We start from the raw sequence: 19,094 nt of genomic DNA on the forward strand, positions 1-19,094 counted from the left end.
GCACCTAGTAAACTGGAACGTTGGCGCGGTCCGCGGCCGTGTTCATCCTCCTCACGTTAAGCTCCGCGGCGAGGCCTCGGGATCGCTTGTAAAAAGAAAGCGAGAGCTGGCGGTCCATGAGGAAGTTGTGGTAGAGGGTGGCCAGGCGGGTGCACAGCACCAGCTGCCACTTCTTGTTGCCCACATCCATGGCTGCGGCCAGGGCAAAATGGTAGTAGCCCGCTGCATCAAAAGGGTCCTGGAGAAAACAAAAACTAACTCTGACCAAAAAAAGTCGATCAAATGCCTTCTTTTTGACGTTACGTCGAGTATACCCATTTCTTTGGGTGAGGGTCCCTTGTTGGTCATATTTTCATTTGTAGGCAATGTGGCAAATATTTGCCGACTTCATTCTTTGCTTGCCCCGCTGCCTGGCCAAACAATCACACTTTGAGTCCAAAAATCCAGTACCTTCAGATCGTAGAAAAGGATGTCCCCCAAGGTCCGGTATACCCTGGCGTAGTAGAGGGCTTCCTCGTCAAACTGCAGAGGGGCCGGGCAGAGGCTCAGAGTCTTCAGGTAGTAGTGTTCAGCCAGTTCGCACTGACCTAAACGGTGGTACAAGGAGGCCAGACGATGGTAGGCCACTCGCTCGTTCAGGACCTCACCTGCACGGAGCGTGGCCGGTCGCCACGAAAGGCAAATCTAACATCAGACCCTTTCCTTGCGCAAATGAAAATGCACTAGGACTTGGACCAGTGCCATGTGGGCTGCCATAAGCAAGACGTGCAGGTAGTGCCTACCAGAGATGGGGACTCGAGTCACTGCGACTCGGACTCGAGTCGACTCGAGTCACTGCGACTCGGACTCGAGTCGACTCGAGTCGCTGTTTTGATGACTTGTGACTTGACTTGACAAAAATAAAAAAAAAAACATGAGACTCGACTTGGGAGTTAAAGACTCGGGACTTGACTTGACTTGAGACACGATGACTTGAGTGTTATTTAGTTTATGTTTTCAGTTTGAATATGAAATTAATAATACATTTAAAAAAGTAATATCGATAACACGGTAGGAGCGCAGGCTGAGAATGGCGTTGTCATGATTGGATCGCTACCCTGTCAATCAATCAGTCGTGCCCTCTCTAGCTACCTAACGTGTTTATTGGAGAATCACGCCCCTTTATATCAGACATGCACAAACATGTCAGCGGGAGCGGTGCCTTCGGCTATCGGAATTACCTTTATGACGGCAAAAGACGGACGGCACAGTGCAAGATATGCAACAGAGACATTTCAGACAGCCAGACGACAACTTCAAACTTTGTCCGTTTGAAGTTTATAGAGCTCGGGTTTCATCTGTAACATCAACCAGATGTTACAGATGAAACATGAAAAGTTTCTAATGCTCTTTAATGTGTTTCTTCCTTCAGATTTTTTTCAGATTATTTTTTCATATTTGCAACTCAAATGTGTCGGACACTGTCGGCAGACGTTCATTTGTTTGGATTGAGCTGTCAATCATTGTATGAGGTAATGTCTTCTTTGTTTGATTCCATGGTGTATTTTACTGAGTATCAGTAATTACAGTGCAAATCCAAATTATTGTCACATGTTTTAAACAGGTTCGACACATTGGACAATGATGGTTACTTAAAGTTACTTATATCTTGTCTTTTCACGTTACTAAGATCAGATTCTGTGGGTAAAATTGCAATAATAAGGTGACTTGACTTGGACTTAACCTATTTAAGGACTTGGACTTGACTTGACTTGCCCAAGAAAAAAATGACTTGGGACTTACTTGAGACTTGAAGGTTAAGTAAGACTTGAGACTCACTTGAGACTTGCACATGTGTGACTTGGTACCATCTCTGGTTCCTACCTAGCTTGACGCTGATCTCCAGAGCGCTGTGAGCAAATTCCAAGGCTTCTCCGTATAGTTGTAGTTGGAACATGACTTCTGCCAGCTTGTTGCACAGCCTCAGCCTGCTCGAAACGGCGCCGCACCTGTCCGCCATGGGAAGAGCGCCATCCTGCGTCAAGGGCAGGCAGGGAGCACAACGAATGAGCAAAGCTACCAAATTCAATCAATCCATTATCTGTCTGTCCAAAACTCGCAAGTTCTGTTTTTGTGCTCAGGCCAAAGTAATAGAAAGATGACTTTACACTACCTTGGTGCCACGGAACCACAGTTAATCGAGAGGTTGCACAGTGATACAACAAAATGGTGCTTTAACGCCATTTCGTAGCACGTATCCCAGTCTTCCCTGGCAATATCGCAGTTCAATTTTTGCAAGGGTATTCCTGCCTAACTTGAGGACCAATGACTCATGTAGCAATAAGAGCGAGCCAGGTGATCCTGAAAGGGGGATCCTTCCATCTGTGGTCCCTTCTCAAGGTTTCTCCTATTCCCCTGTTAGGGGTTTTTGAGTTTTTCCTTGCCCTTTTGGGAGCTTAAGATCAGGGGTTGCTTTGAGAATAATTGTCATTTTTTGGCTATGTGAAGCCCTTTGAGACTCTTTGTGATTTAGGGCTATACAAATAAACTTGACTTGACTTGGCCGGGAGAAAAGAGAGAGAGCGAGCCGGGAGAAAAGAGAGAGAGCGAGCCGGGAGGAGAGAGAGAGAGAGAGAGAGAGAGAGAGAGAGAGAGAGAGAGAGAGAGAGAGTCCAAACATTGTTTTGGGGGCACGTACCCTGTAGTAGATGATAGCCTTGTCTTGATCATGGCGACTGTTGAAGAAGATATCTCCAGCAGCTTCCTGCATCTTCAAGATGAACTTGTTGTCTCCTGTGCTCAGAGCCACATTCAGTGCGACCTGCCCACCACATGAGACAAAAAATGTGTGCGGGGGAATTTCACTCATCCACAGTGCAATTCGGAATCAATCTTCACAGCTCGACAAGACAAAAATAAATTCAACAAAATTCATCTAATTTGACCCAAAATGCCAATTAGTGCCTATCTGCATTTGGGTCTGACCAACAAATCAGAGGACAGAAAAACGCTGGTGATGTCGTGGGCCAGCTGGCAGCTGTACTCCACACCTGTACGTAAAGTTCCACCAGTTCCGCCTGGCCGAGGAGGTGGTAGATCTTGCCAGCTTGAAGCCATCCGTACGCTTCCTTCTCACTCAGGCCCAGGTCGATGAAAATAGCCAGACTGCTCTTGGTGTGGTCGAGAGCCGCGCGATAGGCCCTACGTGATGATGTGGGAGCTCACGTTTGGGAGAATTCCACACAGGAACGTCAAGCGGTCGAACCGGGTGGGGAACCTCTGCGTGGCCAGCGAGAGGAAGAGCTGGCTGATGGCTTCCAATGTGTCACCCTCCCGTTCTCGGTCGGGTGTCCCTTGAAGCAGTCGGACCTGGTACTGGCTGTAGATGACGCGCCGGGCCCGGTCCGGACTCTCCCACTCATAAAAGTGGCACAGACGTCTTACCGCCATCAGCTGGCCTGGCAAATATTAACATTGGGATGATTTGATGTTGTCGTCGTCTGAATTCATGTCTCGTTTTGGCTATGAGAAGGTCCTCTTTTTAGCAACTTACAGTCTGGGAGGTTGGCTTTGATGGCCAGCAGCAAAGCCCACTCGTAGCATCCTTTCCCAAAATGCATCCGCCGCTCGTTCACCCAGTGTTGACCCAGGCGCAGGAGCACGGCGACAAAGGTCGTCTCGTGCCCTCCGTCCAGCGAGGAAAAGAGCCGCACGGACTCCATCAGGTGCTTCCGTGCGACTCCTTTAGCTCCGGCCTTGAGACACAGCAGGCCTTTGTGAGGAGAAGCCATTGCCACGTCGTTTACTGCAATTCCACTCAAGTCATCATCGGAGGCACGCTAATAAGCAGATAAGTTACCGAGGTTGGCAAGCGCTATCGCTCGGTTGGGCACGTCTTTGTTCTCCTGGCAGATGGCCACGGCGGCGTGGTGGCTCTCTGCCGCCCTGCGAAGGTCACCCATACAACGGAGAGCCACGCCGCGCATGTTGAGCACCAACCCTGGACGCCAATCAAAAAGTTAACACTCAAGACATGTGGGCCAACTTTCATACGTGACTCGGAAACTCGAGGCTGGCTGGAGTCGAGTCACGTGACTCGAGTCCTCGGGTTTTGGTCAAAAGCAGTAACGAAAATCCAGAGACCTTGTGTCACGTGATTCGAGTTGTCGGGTTTTGGTCAAAAGCAGTCACCAAAATCCAGGGACCTCGTGTCACGTGACTCGAGTCGTCGGGTTTTGGTCAAAAGCAGTCACCAAAATCCAGGGACCTCGTGTCACGTGACTCGAGTCGTCGGGTTTTGGTCAAAAGCAGGAACCAAAATCCAGGGACCTCGTGTCACGTGACTCGAGTCGTCGGGTTTTGGTCAAAAGCAGGAACCAAAATACAGAGACCTCGTGTCACGTGACTCGAGTCCTCGGGTTTTGGTCAAAAGCAGGAACCAAAATCCAGGGACCTCGCGTCACGTCACTCGAGTCCTCCGGTTTTGGTCAAAAGCAGGAACCAAAATCCAAAGGCCTTCCAGCGGCGTGGCGCAGCACTCCGGCAGAGCTGCCAAGACCGAGTCCAAGACGCGCAGTCCCACGCTGGGTTGAACATTGTGAACTGGTTGGTGAATTGAATGGGGTGCGAACAAGGAAAAAGGTTAAGAACCACTGGCGCGAAGGGTAGTCGTCATCTTTTCTTTCTTTTGTCCCAATGATCTATGTGGTGGCTTTGAATACATTGGCTAATTCTGCAGATTTTCTGCTCACTTTTATAGTATACTTCAACTGGGACTGCTATTGAAAACCTAGATACTCGCCATTATTTTTCAGTGGTGATGATGGTCGGCAAAAGTGTCGAGTTTGAGCCAACTGCTATGACACGGCGCTTGCATTTCAAGTCTGCACTCGAGCAAGTCTAAAACGATTTCATGTCTCAAAAAAACTTAGAGTCACTCATCTCTCAAGACACCATTGAATGTGTGCAGGGTGAGAAGTGGAGATAAATCTCAATAATCCAAACTGCCACCTCACCGAAGAGCATGGGGAAGTCACGGGCCGGTTTGCCATCACCCACCAAAATGTTCTCTGGACAAGACTTGAGAAACCACCTGCGGAAACATCACATGAATGCCAACGGCCACTTTTATCACCATCGTCGCGTGCGCTACGGCTTTCATTTTTGGTGCCGGTTTTACAGTCAACTTAAACGAGAATGACTTCCAAAGATTTTTACAGGTTACTGTTGTGATTTTTCTCCGCCCCCACCTATCGGCAGGAGAACCTCATCTGGAACCCAGTAAAGCTGCGCTCAACAGAGCTACACTGCATTCTATGTGCCTGCTGTTTTAACTCACTGATGAAAAGGTATCACAGGCTCCAGCGCAGGTTTGGCCCCGGTGCCGTCGGACAAGCAAAGGACTGTCCAGCCCGAGTTCCGGAAGGGAGGCTCAAAGAGCGCGACGTCTCCCTGCTCCAGGTACAGGTCGGGTCCGGAGGTGCAACTATCAAACATCCGACTGGCGGTGCAGCGAGCAAACACTGACGCTGACGACACAGATCATCACAACTCGCTGTTTGCGATCAAGTGACACTCGAAGGGATTCGTGTCACCTGACTCGAGTCACCATGTGTCAGGATTTGCAGATAAATATGTATAACAAATGTATCCACTTCACTTTGACTTGAAGTCATGTTTTGGATGTCATTTTAGACGACTGTATTGTTTTGTTGTTGTGTGTTTGTTCATGACTACCACCCACTTTGTACCTTCTTCCATGAGGACGCACGTGTAGAGAACATGAAGAGTGTCCTCCGGAACGGAAACTTTGATTCCAAGATGGTTTTCCAAGGAGAGGAGCCACAACTCCTTGTCAAACAACAAAAGCTCCATGCAATGACCAAGCCGGCCTATGACAAACACGATATGAGAAGCGCACGAAACATTTTTGGGGGAGAACAGCACCAATATTGCCAACGTACCAAGTGTGTAGTGCGTTGCGAACATCCACACTTCCTCGAATGTTTGGAACGTGACAAAAATCACTTGGTCTTCACGGTCAATGGCAACGAGGTGAGCAGACAACTCCTATTTGACACAGTTTTTGCTGCTTGCTGATTTCCCCCGAATGACCTTCCGAGTGTGTTTTTGTGACGTACCTCAATGAGAGTGCTGAGCTCAGTGCTGTCAGCCTGCTGAGTGCGCAGTTTCCCTCGCAGCATTTCCTGCGACTCCTCGTGTGCAGGAAGACGCTCGTGACCCGTGACCGCATCCAGGCGCACGGGCAGAGCTGAAAGTGCACAAAAGTCAGGGATCATCATCCAAATCTCCCTGCATGCCTTCGAACGACATCAGTCGGTTTTAGCATCCATCCATCCATCCATCCATCCATCCATCCATCCATCCATCCATCCATCCATCCATCCATCCATCCATCTTCTGTACCGCTTTGCCCACACGGGATCGCGGGCGTACTGGAGCCTATCCTAGCAGTCATCGGGCACTTGGCGGGGGACACCCTGAACTGGTTGCCAGCCAATCGCAGGGCAAACAGAGACAAACAACCATCCGCACTCACACCTACGGACAATTTGGAGTGCTCAATCAGCATGTTTTTGGAATGTGGGAGAAAACCGGAGTGCCCAGAGAAAACCCACGCGGACTTTTGATTGGGTGGGATTTTTGATTTGACGGTTTTTATTGCCCCAGAAAATAGATGTCACCCTAATTCAAGTGCAAACTTACTTGATGCATGGGAAATAAAACAGAAGAACGCACGGTAGATTTATCATGTTATGACACATTAAATCAAACAGAATGTGCTGTCCTCACTCCGGAGCGTCTACTTTTCCACCAGCGAATCATCAGACTTGGTTGTCTTAAATGCCGATTTATTGACGAATGGCCTCAAACCATTGCCCTCTTAAGACCATCGTAAAACTGAAATACAAAAGAAAGAAAACACCGCGTGAAACGATCGTTAGCTTGTAGCATGTTGGCTAACGTCACTTCGACACGTAAATAAAATGAACATACAATCGTCTCGTGCTGAGTAAAACACTTACACCAAGCATCCACAGGAGGGCGGGCTTAACCATTAAATAGAAAATGACGTTTCAACACGAAGCAAAGAGGGCAGAACAAGAACACATCAGAAAATCAAATGAATGACAATTATACCATCCGTCCGTCCCTACCGCTTGTCCGCACAGGCATCGCGGACATGTCGGAGCCTATCCCAGCTGTCATCGGGCAGTAGGCGAGTAGAGTTCAAGGATCTTGCGGTCTTGTTCACGAGCAAGGGCAGGATAGACCGCGAGATGGGTGATGCTACAAGCGGCCAAAATGGGTACACCCTATGTCTCTCGGTTGGCCTGCGAACGCCTTGGGATCGATTCCCCGGGATGAGCTGGACAAAAGGGGAGGAGGATGGGCGCCCGTCCTAAAGGTGCTGCCCCCAGATTTAAGTGATAGAAGATGGATGGGAAAATAAGAATGAGGTATGAACGGGAATTGTCTTTTAATTTTTTATTGTTTTTATGTATTTTTCACAACAGGATATGCATAAATTAAACAGAAGAATAACGCATGGTGAATTAATCATAATAGTAATAGTGAAAGAATGAAAAGAACGTATGGTAAATGAATCAGAATAATAATAATAACGCATGGTAAATTAAACAGAATAATAACGCATGGTAAATCAAACCAAAGAATAATGCATGTGAATAACTTTGAATGCATGATAAATTAAACAGAATAATATAAATGCATGGTCAATAACATGATGCATGGTCAATAGAAATTTAAATAATCAAATCAGAATATTTGTACTGAGACCACCAGCAACTTGGACTCATCGAGAGTCATTCCACACCCGGACACCATCACGGCAGGCTGCCACTCCAGATGCAAGACTCACTGAGAGTCATTCCACACCCGGACGCCATCACGGCAGGCTGCCACTCCAGATGCAAGACGCACTTTGATTGGATAACGCGCCGTGGGCATCTTACACACAAAGCTGTTGAGTCGCACGCAGGACATCTTTCTCCATTTGCCAGTCTGAAAGTCAAAATCAGATGATTTCAAACAGTTGGGCAGGTGTTGACAAATAACCGCACCCACCTGGCTCAACGTGGCCACGCAATTCTCCAACAGGCGGGCGGGATCTCCCTTAGCCCAGTTGGTGAAGGTCACCTTCTGGCGGTCCGACCACATGAATCTGCCCTTGACGACCAGGTCGTTCAGTCCGGTCCACGCGTCGCCCGTGCCTGCAGAGGACAGACAGCAACAGAGCTCTCATGCGCTTCCCAGATATCGAGTAGTTGTGACGGAAGACCGTCGGGCGTTGGCGCACGCACCAAAGTTCATGGCTTCTTGCAGCCAATCTCGCTCCGCCTCGGAGCGTATGGACACCAGTTCGGCACAGACGCTCCTGCAGGCGTGTTGAGCACCGTACCACGTCTTTTGATCATCCAAACGTTTGTAGCAGAAGCCCGCAAACTCCTCCCAGTCAGGTCCCAAGCATCTGGGCTCTGCACGCAAGATGCCGTCACATCAAGTGTGAAATGCCTTCTATTCTGGACATTCTACTCACCGTTCTCAGCAAAGGCGTAAGAAGCCGTTTTGCCATCGTATCTGCAGACAGTAAAGTGAGAATGAGCCGGGCCTCTATGAGCCGACTCGGCGGTGAGAGCTGACCACTCACTCAACTAAAGTGATCCCGTTCTCGGTGTAGATGAGGTCGGCGTTTTGTGGCGGCGCCTTCAGCAAAGTCACAGCTCCTCCGATCTCGTTCCGAATGATACCCGCGTGAATAGCGGCCGTGCAGATGTTTGAGTCCTGCACTCAGAAAACGTCTCAGACAAAGCCGCCGGAGGGTCGTTCAGTATTTACATACCTGGTTGTAGATCGATGTTCCGTAGACAATGTGGGGGGCTTTGCCGCAGCCCGGTGGGCAGTGGACCCTGCGGAAGACAACGTGGGAGTTGGGAGGGGAGGCTTCACCGCCAAGAAACGTCATGTCGGGTCTGACTCACGTCTTTGAACTGGTGAACTTGGTGAGGCTTTTGAAATTGCTGGCACAGGTGATGTCTGAGGGTCAAAAGGGCAAATCAAAGCACATTTGAAGCTGGTTTCCTCACAGCGCTCAGAGCGTCCGAGTGTTTGACTCACGAGCGGTGTCGTCAACGGCGCACCCCAAGACATCAAAGCGAATTCCGATATTCACTCTGTAGTCGACTGGCAGGAGGCGGACGTACCAAGTGGACACAGGCGTGGCTAATAGATGAGTCCCCAAAAAAAGCTAGAAGCAGAACATGTGCATGTTTGCAATGACAAGAGCATGGGTTGCCTGACCGGCCGGCTGCTTACCTTCCCGTCTGGGTGGGTATACCAAGTCTTTCCGTCAATACTGATCTGCATCTCAAAATTGGGGACCCATTGCTTCACTTCTATAGTACAGATCTGGGTCACGATGGCTGTCACCTTTTTCATCTGACCAAGGTTCACCTGGATCCAGCTGCCGGCTGGGGAGGTGGCAAGGCAATCCGTTGCTCGTGACACCACGGTACCAAAAACAAAGACAATTACGGTCTGCAAGCTGTGATTTTCTTTTACGTACACGTTTTGGACGGTTCCCAGCATCCGCTGCCTCCGAGACGCGCTTTGTCAAGTTTGGCCTTGTTCCTAGAGGAAGAGGCTGAAAAGGCAGAGTCTGGGATGCTCTCGTCAGCTGTCAGACTGTCAAGACACACTGAGGAAAGACACAACGTTACTCAGTTGACACACATTCAATGATCGTGCCACCCGTCCCTTGCCAAAGCGCTTTCAGGGCATAACAGTAAGTGCCCACCTTTCTTTACACAGCTGTAGACAATGTGCAAGTATTTGGAGACGTGAGGGCAGGAATCAACTTCCAAAAAGTAAATGGGGAATTCTGGATGGTTGTCACACTTTCTCCTGTAGTCAGCGAGGTTGCCTTCCACTGAGCACGTCTCTGCAAGTGACAACACTCAGAGGTTATTTCCGAACGCGCTCTCGAAGCTCACTAGCATGATGTATATTCGAATGATATTGATCACGTGTCAATCCCGGTGCATATTGATAATGAAGTATCGTAAGGCGTTAAAACGCAGACAGAAATGCCCAGCTCACATTTCGGTCTGACCACAGCAGCTCCAGGACACCAAGCCAAAGTCAAGGTCGCCACTCGAAGATCCTTGTGTCTTACCATTTGTTGCGTCGCCATTTGGACAGACGTCGCTACGCCTCCGCCCGTAGAAGGCTGACCGGATCCGGATGACTCGTTCTTCGGGACATTTCAGAGTTCCCCGATCCTCTTGGCAGACAATCTTTTTCATGTAGCCTGTGAGAGCACAACCTTGTTCTCTCTCTCTCTCTCGCTTCTATTCACAAAAAACATTTACGGCAACTTACCGTCATTTGGCGGCAGGGGTTTTGACGGTTTTCCTACAACCGGGAACCAGAACGGGGATGTCATGACACACGAGATGAGGGTCAGCGGAGCATCGCCTCTTACCATTTCCTCTTTTCTTGCACACGTAGCCATTCGTGTTGTCGCACGCGTCGACGTTCCAGTGGCCGCTGCCGGTGAGGAAGTAAAGACATTTGCCCCCATCGGTGTCACCTGGAGGGAGAACATCTGAGATCTAAGCGCCGGTCCATTTCTCCAAACTGCAGCCGACAAACATCCACGCCCGACCTGCACTGAAGTGGACGTAAGAGAAGGGGTCATCCCACTTGCCGCCGTCAAGCTCGATCGTTTCATTGGCGCCCAACGACAAAGCGGGACCGGTCTCCAGAGCCTTGAAGTAACCTAACAATATGGAGCACAATGGTCATTCAGAAATGTGCCTGGAGAGAGAACATCTGACAAACATCCACGCCCGACCTGCACTGAAGTGGACGTAAGAGAAGGGGGATCCGTCAGCCCACTTGCCGCCGTCAAGATCGATCGTTTCATTGGCGCCCAACCACAAAGCGGGACCGGTCTCCAGAGCCTTGAAGTAACCTAACAATATGGAGCACAATCGTCATTCGGAAATATACCTCAAGGGAGCAGAATGGCCAAAGACAGATGCCAGGCATAATCGACAAATGGCCAGCCTACCGTGTACAAAGTTCTGCTCGTGCGAGTCGGTGATGCTGAGCAGGTTCCCTTTCTGCCGCTGGCAGTCGTCTTGGGCCTCGTTCCAGGTCTTGGGCTTGCGGTTGATCAGGTAGCAGAAGTCGCTGGAGGGGTCGTCCAGCCACCAGCCGCATTTGTCAGTCCAGCCTGCGAGCGAGACGGACGGCGGCGGTGCCGGACGCCCACCTGGCAGCTGTCGAGGCCCTCCGTGCTTGGCTGCAGGGACGCGGGGCCAAATATGAGCATCGCGACACACCGTGTGTGGGAAATGAGTGTTTGGGACGTTTTGGACCTTTTTTGCAGAAGAATGGCCTGGTGGAACTCCGGGTGACATCATGGAGCTTTCCATTAGATGCCAGTCGTTTACAGTCCATGGAGGGGGCGCTGTCCCACTCGCTGTAGTCCTGCATGCCAAGCCACAACGTTGTATGGTTGCAATCTATCCTCGTCACGTGACATTCTCGGTGCAACTTATTGACATGATTCATCTTTAGACTGCCATCATCAACTTACATGATATTTTCCGTTCACCCCCATCCTTTGTCCCACAAGAGGCATCATTGCTGATTGCTTGTGAGCTTGAGGAAAGGAAACAGAGTTTTTGAACCATCAGCGCCAAGCCCGTTGAATGTGATCAGGGACCACCTCCGCCCTCGTCGATACGCGTTGGTGCTCACCTGCCAAAAACTGGGCCTCGCCATCTGAGTGGGCGCTGGCCAGGTGACCTCCCCACACACGGCAGAAATCTTCAGCTTCATCGCAGTCTTTTAGCATTTCCTCGTAACGATAGCAGTAATCGCCATACAGGAAGTGGCCATCGTCGCAGGAGGAAGCTGAAGCCGCAAACAACATTTTGTAGCAAACCATGAGGGGATGGTGAAAGTGCAAACAAGCGCACTGCAACTCACTTGCCACGAGAGCAGAACCCCCTTTGGGTAAACACCTCTCTTTATCCGGGCAGACTGTAAACAAAGGCCCAGTTACGTTTTTCTCCTCTCAACGGCATCATTACGTCGGATGCTCAGGCTTACAGTCCACCGGCCGCATGCACATGTACGCCAACGAGGAAGCGCAGGAGCCAGATCTCCACTTGCCAGGCTGCCTCCAAGCCCCTTGGTTGACGTAGACGCAGGAGGCAACGTCGGTGCTGTCGAGACAAGTCGCGAGAGACCCACGACCGACAATGGGCCGAGATGGAAGATTGGGCATGTTTTCCTTCTCTCGAGTGCCCTTAACAAGGAAAGCATGCAAAGTTGAGATTTCTTACCTCCCAGGTTGATTTGAGGCCCAGTTGGTGAGTGTCAGCATCTCGCCGTCAGACCAAGTCAGGTTTCCGCCCACAAAGTCACACCAGACGTCGTCGCAATTCTGGGCCGCGAGAACAAAAAACGATCAAGGCGGTCGCTCCAAGAGTCCACGGCCGCCAGTGCGTGCGTCTCACCAGAGTGGAGAGTCCCAGCCAGAAGGGGGTCTTCTTGCCCATGGCGTCCTTCACAAAGTCTTCCTCGGCCGAGGAGGTGATGGAGACCAGGTCGCCGCCCTGCCAGACGCAGTCTCGACGGGCCCCCAGCCAACCGTTGGGGGCCTCCACCTTCTTGTAGCACCAGTATTCGTACTCGAGCCATCCGGGATCACAGAGCTTGGCTGAGGGCACAATTTGCGGATCAGGCGGACACATTTGGCATATGACGACAAGACGGTGTGACTTGAGCGCCCCGCTGCAACTTCTTTTTGCCAAGATCAACGGAGCAGGACATTTACTGGCCGTTGCAAGTGTGTGTTGTTTGAGGCGTATACATTGCGACGCACAGTTCAAGGCGACTTACCATGGAGAGGAAACGGCGAAGGTGCCGTCACTCCTGCAAGAGCAAAGACAGACGTCAACGCGTGATGACAGCCGGTGGAGCGTCACATCTCATTTACCCTTTTTCGTTTTCTTGCACATGTAGCCTCGCATGTGGGAGCACCTGTCGGCCTTCCAGTCGCCACTGCCGGTGAGGAAGGAAAGACAGGTTTCCCGAGAGCTGGCATCGGCGTCACCTGGGGGGAGACAAGATCTAAGCGCTCCTCCGTTCCTCCAAACGACAGACGTGCTTCCGGACCGACCTGCGCTCGAGCGGATGTAAGCGAACGGGGATCCGTCAGTCCATTTGGTGTCGTCTTCAGTGATAGAGGTGTTAGCACCCAACCACAGAGAGGGCGCGTTTGCCAGAGCCTTGACGTAACCTTTGGAGCCGAGGCAAACAACGAACGGTTGGAAACGGCTTTCAGAGAGACACTTTACTCAGCGGCTCATTGAGCTTTGTGCTCGAGCCCATACTTTGCTTGAATGTGTTTTTGCTTTCCGAAAACGAGCGGTCGTGGCCGCCAATATGTTGTCCTCAAGCCAGCACACAGAACAAACGTATTGTGAGGTTTTGTTGGGAACGTCTTGGCAGAATGCCCTTTCGGAAAATGTTCCAACTCCCGAGAGGGCCATTCGTCCGCACGCTAAATTATCCCTACGGCAAAGGTCCGTAGGATCAATCATCGAACAATCGCCTGTTTGTAACGTCTCCAATCAATCCCAATGCGGCACATTGCCCAACCGGGGAACGACAGAATTCATTCATTCATGTGTGGACAGAAAGGAATGGCCAGCCTACCGTGTACAAAGATCTGCTCGTGAAAGTCGGTGATGCTGCTCAGGTGTCCTTCCAGCCGCTGGCAGTCGTCTTGGGCCTCCTTCCAGGTCTTGGGCTGGCGGACGATCAGGTAGCAGAAGTCGTTGGTGGGGTTGTCCAGCCACCAGCCGCATTGGTCAGTCCAGTCTGCGAGCAGACAGACGGCGGCGGCGCTTGAGATTATAGAGGCGCGCGCTTGGCCGGGCGGGCGGGCGGGAGGGTGACAGCAGACGGCGTGTCTACCGGACGCTCGCCCACCTACCCGGTTGGCCAACCAATGGTGGCAGCTGTTGAGGTCCTCGGCGCTTTGCTGCAGGAAAGGGCGGGGGCAAATATGAGAGCGCAGCGCATGACGGGAGAAGGGTGCAAAGTGAGTGTAGGCGTGTTTGACGTTGGGACCTTTTTGGCACACAAATGGACCTGTGAAACAGGAAGACAAATGGACTGATTTCACATCCACACTTCCATCCACCAATCCACAGTCACCATATTTGGCTCCTATCCGGTTGTAGTCCTGCGGATGACATTTTGGACAGGACTTGAGCTTGCTGCATTTGATCTGGTCAGCTTCCCACCACCATCACTCACATGACGGTGTCGCCCTTGTACCTTCTCACATTTAAGATTCACTTTGTCAGTTTCAGTTTATCGGTGGCCAAACACTATGTACATTCAAAAGACGTACATTGTGCCCTCCCTGGCACTTTCAAAAACGGTCTCCAAGATGAGCGGTCAGAAGGCCAGGACTTTTACCTGCAAGTCTTGCACGTCCTGGATCTCATGGTGCCAGGGACCTGCCAACTCAGCTCGTGCAAAACGACTTTTTCAAAGGCATGTCACTCACCAAAGCTGTTCCGTCAGTCCACTCGTAGTTGCTGTTGTTCTTCCTCTTGAGTCCCACCCAAGCCCAATTGTCATACGTGTGACCTTGAGGAAAGGAGAATAAGAGCTTCAGTCCAAGAAGAGCTTCAGCCAAATGATGCCCGTGGTCAAACTTTGCGGGACTGGACGACAAGTGCGCTTCCCCTTGAGGCTCACCCAACATGAATCGGACCTCTTCCTCAGAGTGGACGCTGGCCAGGTGGCCTCCCCGAGCGAGACAGTACCTCTCGGCTTCCTCCCAATTTAGACGATTGGACCGTGGTGTAAAATGATAGCAAAAATCGCCATACTGCATGTATCCATCGTCACAGTCGGAAGCTGAGGCCACAAAAAAAAAAGCAACATTTTGTAGGAAACCATGACAATAGAGGCGGTGAAAAGCGTGCGACAACTCACTCGCCACTACAGCAGCACTGGCTTTGCGGGCACACGTCCGCCCAGCCGGGCATTCTGGGGGGGGGGAAAGACTTTTACAATTGCGCTTCTCTCCTTCCAAGGGCAACGCAGACGTGCAGTGCAGGCTTACTCAGCGGCCGCTCGCAAACGTACGCCAGCGAGGAAGCGCAAGAGCCAGACATCCACTTGCCAGGCTCCCAATAAGCCCAACGGTTGACGTAGGCGCAGGACGCAACCGAGGTGCTGCCGAGAGAATTCGAGTTAAGGCGAGACACACAACCAAAAATGGGCCAAACTGGAAGAATGGGCATGTTTGTTTCTCTCGAGTGACATCAACGTGTGCCCACCTGACAACGACAGCGTGCCATGTTGTGACTTCATTCTTACCTCCCAGGTTGAGCTGAGGCCCAGTTGGTGTGTGTCAGCGTCTCGCCGTCGGACCAAGTCAGGTTTCCGTCTTCAAAGCGACACCAGATGTCATCGCATTTCTGAGAAGGAAAAAACCCACAATCAAGCTCGTCGACGGAGTAGCGCTGCAGAGCCCACGGCCGATTGTGCTTGCGTCTCACCAGATTGGAGAGTCCCAGCCAAAATTGGGTCATCATGGTCTTCTTCACAAAGTCTTCCTCGGCCGAGGAAGAGATGGAGAGCAGGTCCCCGCCCTCCCAGATGCAGTGGTGACGGGCCCCCAGCCAACCGTTGGGGGCCTCCACCTTCTTGTAGCAGCTGGCGTCGTACTCGAGCCATCCGGGATCACAGCGCTTGGCTGAGGGCACAATTTGGGGATCGGGCGGGCGGACAGATCAGAGGACACTGATGGAATACTTTATGTAGTTCCACACGTGGGCGTTAGGTGGTACTATTGGGGCATCGCAACCAACTGCACATCTCGTCAGGGGAGACAACGCCCTTTGTCACCTTCTGGGTTCGAAGACCAAAAGAAACAAAAGCTTGTCTGCCCTTCATTCTCTGGTCTGTCGCCAGCAACCTGGGGCTAATTCTGTTAGCATAAAAGAAGCACTTTGTTTGTTTTGGCTTTGATTTGGATTCCGCCCCCCCCCCCCCACGCCAGATTTTGGTCAAAAGAAAAGTGTGCAACTCAAAATTAGTATTGAGCCCGATCTGGGGGGGGAAATGTGCGTCAGAAAATATAAAATATGCATCTGAAAAAAATAATTGAGGTGAAACCTGAAAACAGTTTCTTCAAAAAAAATTACCAAGGCGAAGCAAAACTAGTTTTACCTCGAAAAAAACTTTGCATATTCAAATCTTGGAAAGTAAATTGTGGTGATTAAAAAAAAAAAAAATTGCAGAGGCAAAGCAAAACCATTTTCAACGCGAAACGCTATAAAATTCAAATACGCCCCGCGATTCACTGGGAGATATAAAAGACACACTGAAATTAGAGTCTCCTAATAGTCCTACTGAATTTTGGAACTAAATTAAAAGAAAACATCTTTGCCAAAAATGATTGCTGATGCAACTAGATCACTTATGACAGAAACATTACAACGAACAGTAACTGTGTAAAAAGCTTCTTTTCGTGTGCGTGCGTGCGTGCGTGCGTGTGATGAGAAAATCGACATATTTCTGCACAATAAGTTAGCGATATTGTTATGAAGTCTGCAACAGCCGTCAATGGTTTGCTCGCAGTACTTTATATTAAGTACTATGCTAACAACTAAGAGCCACTAAAAGCCGTCACTTGGCTAATAGTAACAAGACGATGATCATTAAGTAAGAGAACAGGATCCCACATAAATAAAAATAACGATTGAAAGCCCACGTTCACCTCTAAATGATTAGAAACTATGAATAACATGCCAAAGGCTCGATGACGTTTGAACAAGAAATCTACTCCGCCGCATGCACTGCAAAATTGACAACGGGATAAAGTCATTGCGCTTATCTCGTCCCGTTCCACTTTCAAGCGGCAGTTTACGTCACCGAGCTCCATAAGCACACTTCAACATGTTACTTTTGTTACCACAAATAAGAACAAAGGTTCTAAGTTGTATACAGCAACAACATGGTGGTTCTTTTTTTTTTTTTTGGTGCTCCGAGTCTCCGAATAATCAGCGTTCTAAAATGTTCACAAGAGTCTTTGTAATTCACCCGTGTGATATTGCAATAAAGTCGTTCATCTCGGGCACCGGAACGGAATATAAGCAGATGCAGTTATGATAACTCAGTACCCGCCGACAGCGGTATTGTTTTAGCAACGAACTCTTCACTTTTTTATATTGACGAAAGATAAGATTGCTTACCTGAAGCGCAGCTCCAAAATATGCTCATTGTGAGAAGAGACCATTTGAGTCCCCTCCACATGTTTAAAGAAAATCGCTTCGCTGAGGGTCGGAGCGATTGCAGTCAGGAGGGGGGGGGGGGAAAATTTAATCCGCCTCACTGAAAGTCTCAGCTGGAGGAGAGGAAATGATGGACGTCCAGTCAGCCTGCGACAAGCCCGAAGCAGGCCGCTCCCTCAGATACGTCACGTGGTGGTCGGTGGATTCCAATTTGTGATCAAGACGAGAATGCAAAACATTTTACATTCAAGCCTCTCAGAATTAGTGTTGATTTTCAGGGAGCACAAAAGTTTGCCACATCATCTTGTGGCTCACTTTTTTTCTTTTTTTTTTTTACCAAGGCATGCTTGGCTTTCCCCCACGACAGTTTCAAAGTCACCCTCCAATATGGCAGAAAGGCTTCATGCACACGCGGCGTCCTGTGCTGCTTTTATGTTTTTTTTTTTTGCCAAGAGTCGAAGCGGAAAAACATTGTGGTCCGACAGCTTCAAGGCTTCTTCCACAACGATACATTTGTTTAAGGAGCACAAAGACAGATAGTTGTTCACGGGCCAAACTGATAATGACGAATACAAAGTATCCACTTAGGTGGTTTTCCCGCCGCGGTCGCCGTTTACAGGAGCGACACTGGTGAACAACACAAGAAAATACGCATTTCAACTTTTGGTGCATAATAAAATTAGCAAACCGTTGCAAGCGTTAAACTCCACCGACATCATCTTCCTCTTCAGCCATACTACTTGTGTAAATGAACACACCGAATCGCCCGATACGAAGACGGTCCACCGCGACGACCCCGCCCTGCACCGGTGGGAGAACGTGGGAAAGATGCCGGGGCCCAACAACAACCTGCGAGCATCTGTGCTTCTTTTGCCGCCATGCACATGTGCGCGTGTAGAAAGGATATGTTGCTCTCATTGCTCCGAGAGTGCTTCGAATGCAACATCTAGATTTTCAATGTGCTGCGAAGATTTTGTGAGCTGTTGAGTGCAGATTCTTTGGGTGGGATTTTTGATTTGACGGTTTTTATTGCCCCAGAAAATAGATGTCACCCTAATTCAAGTGCAAACTTACTTGATGCATGGGAAATAAAACAGAAGAACGCACGGTAGATTTATCATGTTATGACACATTAAATCAAACAGAATGTGCTGAGCGTCTACTTTTCCACCAGCGAATCATCAGACTTGGTTGTCTTAAATGCCGATTTATTGACGAATGGCCTCAAACCATTGCCCTCTTAAGACCATCGTAAAACTGAAATACAAAAGAAAGAAAACACCGCGTGAAACGATCGTTAGCTTGTAGCATGTTGGCTAACGTCACTTCGACACGTAAATAAAATGAACATACAATCGTCTCGTGCTGAGTAAAACACTTACACCAAGCATCCACAGGAGGGCGGGCTTAACCATTAAATAGAAAATGACGTTTCAACACGAACCAAAGAGGGCAGAACAAGAACACATCAGAAAATCAAATGAATGAGAATTATACCATCCGTCCGTCCCTACCGCTTGTCCGCACAGGCATCGCGGACATGTCGGAGCCTATCCCAGCTGTCATCGGGCAGTAGGCGAGTAGAGTTCAAGCATCTTGCGGTCTTGTTCACGAGCAAGGGCAGGATAGACCGCGAGATGGGTGATGCTACAAGCGGCCAAAATGGGTACACCCTGTGTCTCTCGGTTGGCCTGCGAACGCCTTGGGATCGATTCCCCGGGATGAGCTGGACAA

The 19,094-nt window shown here is 49.9% G+C and overlaps 2 protein-coding genes across 3 annotated transcripts; both read right to left on the reverse strand.

The window, feature by feature from the left end:
* Window positions 1-86: 86 nt before the first annotated feature.
* LOC148403608 (SH3 domain and tetratricopeptide repeat-containing protein 1-like) lies at window positions 87-7,191 on the reverse strand. The gene is made up of 14 exons (XM_088371771.1): window positions 7,158-7,191; window positions 6,120-6,250; window positions 5,943-6,048; window positions 5,730-5,870; window positions 5,318-5,507; window positions 4,995-5,071; window positions 3,839-3,979; window positions 3,533-3,751; window positions 3,257-3,437; window positions 3,030-3,180; window positions 2,678-2,800; window positions 1,864-2,014; window positions 493-647; window positions 87-410 (listed from the first exon to the last, which is right to left on the reverse strand). Exons 1-14 carry the CDS (start codon window positions 7,183-7,185, stop codon window positions 345-347), a joined length of 1,860 nt encoding a protein of 619 aa, XP_088227897.1. The 5' UTR covers window positions 7,186-7,191; the 3' UTR covers window positions 87-344.
* Window positions 7,192-7,473: 282 nt separating this feature from the next.
* LOC148403609 (C-type mannose receptor 2-like) lies at window positions 7,474-18,243 on the reverse strand. 2 transcript variants are annotated; one of them, XM_088371731.1, is made up of 37 exons: window positions 17,322-18,243; window positions 15,624-15,820; window positions 15,442-15,542; window positions 15,185-15,297; window positions 15,055-15,108; window positions 14,815-14,976; window positions 14,621-14,703; window positions 14,197-14,290; window positions 14,039-14,086; window positions 13,759-13,923; window positions 13,220-13,339; window positions 13,037-13,153; window positions 12,940-12,972; window positions 12,555-12,757; window positions 12,381-12,481; window positions 12,145-12,260; window positions 12,022-12,075; window positions 11,791-11,946; window positions 11,627-11,691; window positions 11,406-11,517; window positions 11,096-11,329; window positions 10,877-10,996; window positions 10,688-10,801; window positions 10,505-10,612; window positions 10,402-10,434; window positions 10,196-10,330; window positions 9,818-9,961; window positions 9,587-9,718; window positions 9,337-9,491; window positions 9,139-9,268; window positions 9,003-9,057; window positions 8,864-8,930; window positions 8,672-8,805; window positions 8,561-8,601; window positions 8,325-8,498; window positions 8,089-8,234; window positions 7,474-8,025 (listed from the first exon to the last, which is right to left on the reverse strand). In XM_088371731.1, exons 1-37 carry the CDS (start codon window positions 17,380-17,382, stop codon window positions 7,879-7,881), a joined length of 4,224 nt encoding a protein of 1,407 aa, XP_088227857.1. In that variant the 5' UTR covers window positions 17,383-18,243; the 3' UTR covers window positions 7,474-7,878. The 2 variants fall into 2 exon arrangements, with proteins under 2 accessions (XP_088227857.1, XP_088227848.1); XM_088371722.1 differs by having other exon boundaries at window positions 14,176-14,290; window positions 17,322-18,242.
* Window positions 18,244-19,094: the final 851 nt, after the last annotated feature.

This window comes from Syngnathus floridae, chromosome 1 (genome assembly GCF_059516105.1).
Source record: "Syngnathus floridae isolate MCC-2025c chromosome 1, RoL_Sflo_1.0, whole genome shotgun sequence".
Classification (NCBI taxonomy): Eukaryota; Metazoa; Chordata; class Actinopteri; order Syngnathiformes; family Syngnathidae; genus Syngnathus; species Syngnathus floridae.

Coding starts and splice junctions, on each gene's coding strand:
- LOC148403608 (XM_088371771.1), bottom strand. CDS start 7,185: ATGTCCGCGATGCCTGTGCGGACAAGCG. Junction 3,181..3,256: donor CTCTCGCTGGCCACGCAGAG/GTTCCCCACCCG, acceptor ATCATCACGTAG/GGCCTATCGCGCGGCTCTCG. Junction 2,801..3,029: donor TGGTGGAACTTTACGTACAG/GTGTGGAGTACA, acceptor TGTGGTGGGCAG/GTCGCACTGAATGTGGCTCT.
- LOC148403609 (XM_088371722.1), bottom strand. CDS start 17,382: ATGTGGAGGGGACTCAAATGGTCTCTTCTCACAATGAGCATATTTTGG. Junction 13,924..14,038: donor ACCATTGGTTGGCCAACCGG/GTAGGTGGGCGA, acceptor GTCTGCTCGCAG/ACTGGACTGACCAATGCGGC. Junction 8,499..8,560: donor TTACGCCTTTGCTGAGAACG/GTGAGTAGAATG, acceptor TCTTGCGTGCAG/AGCCCAGATGCTTGGGACCT.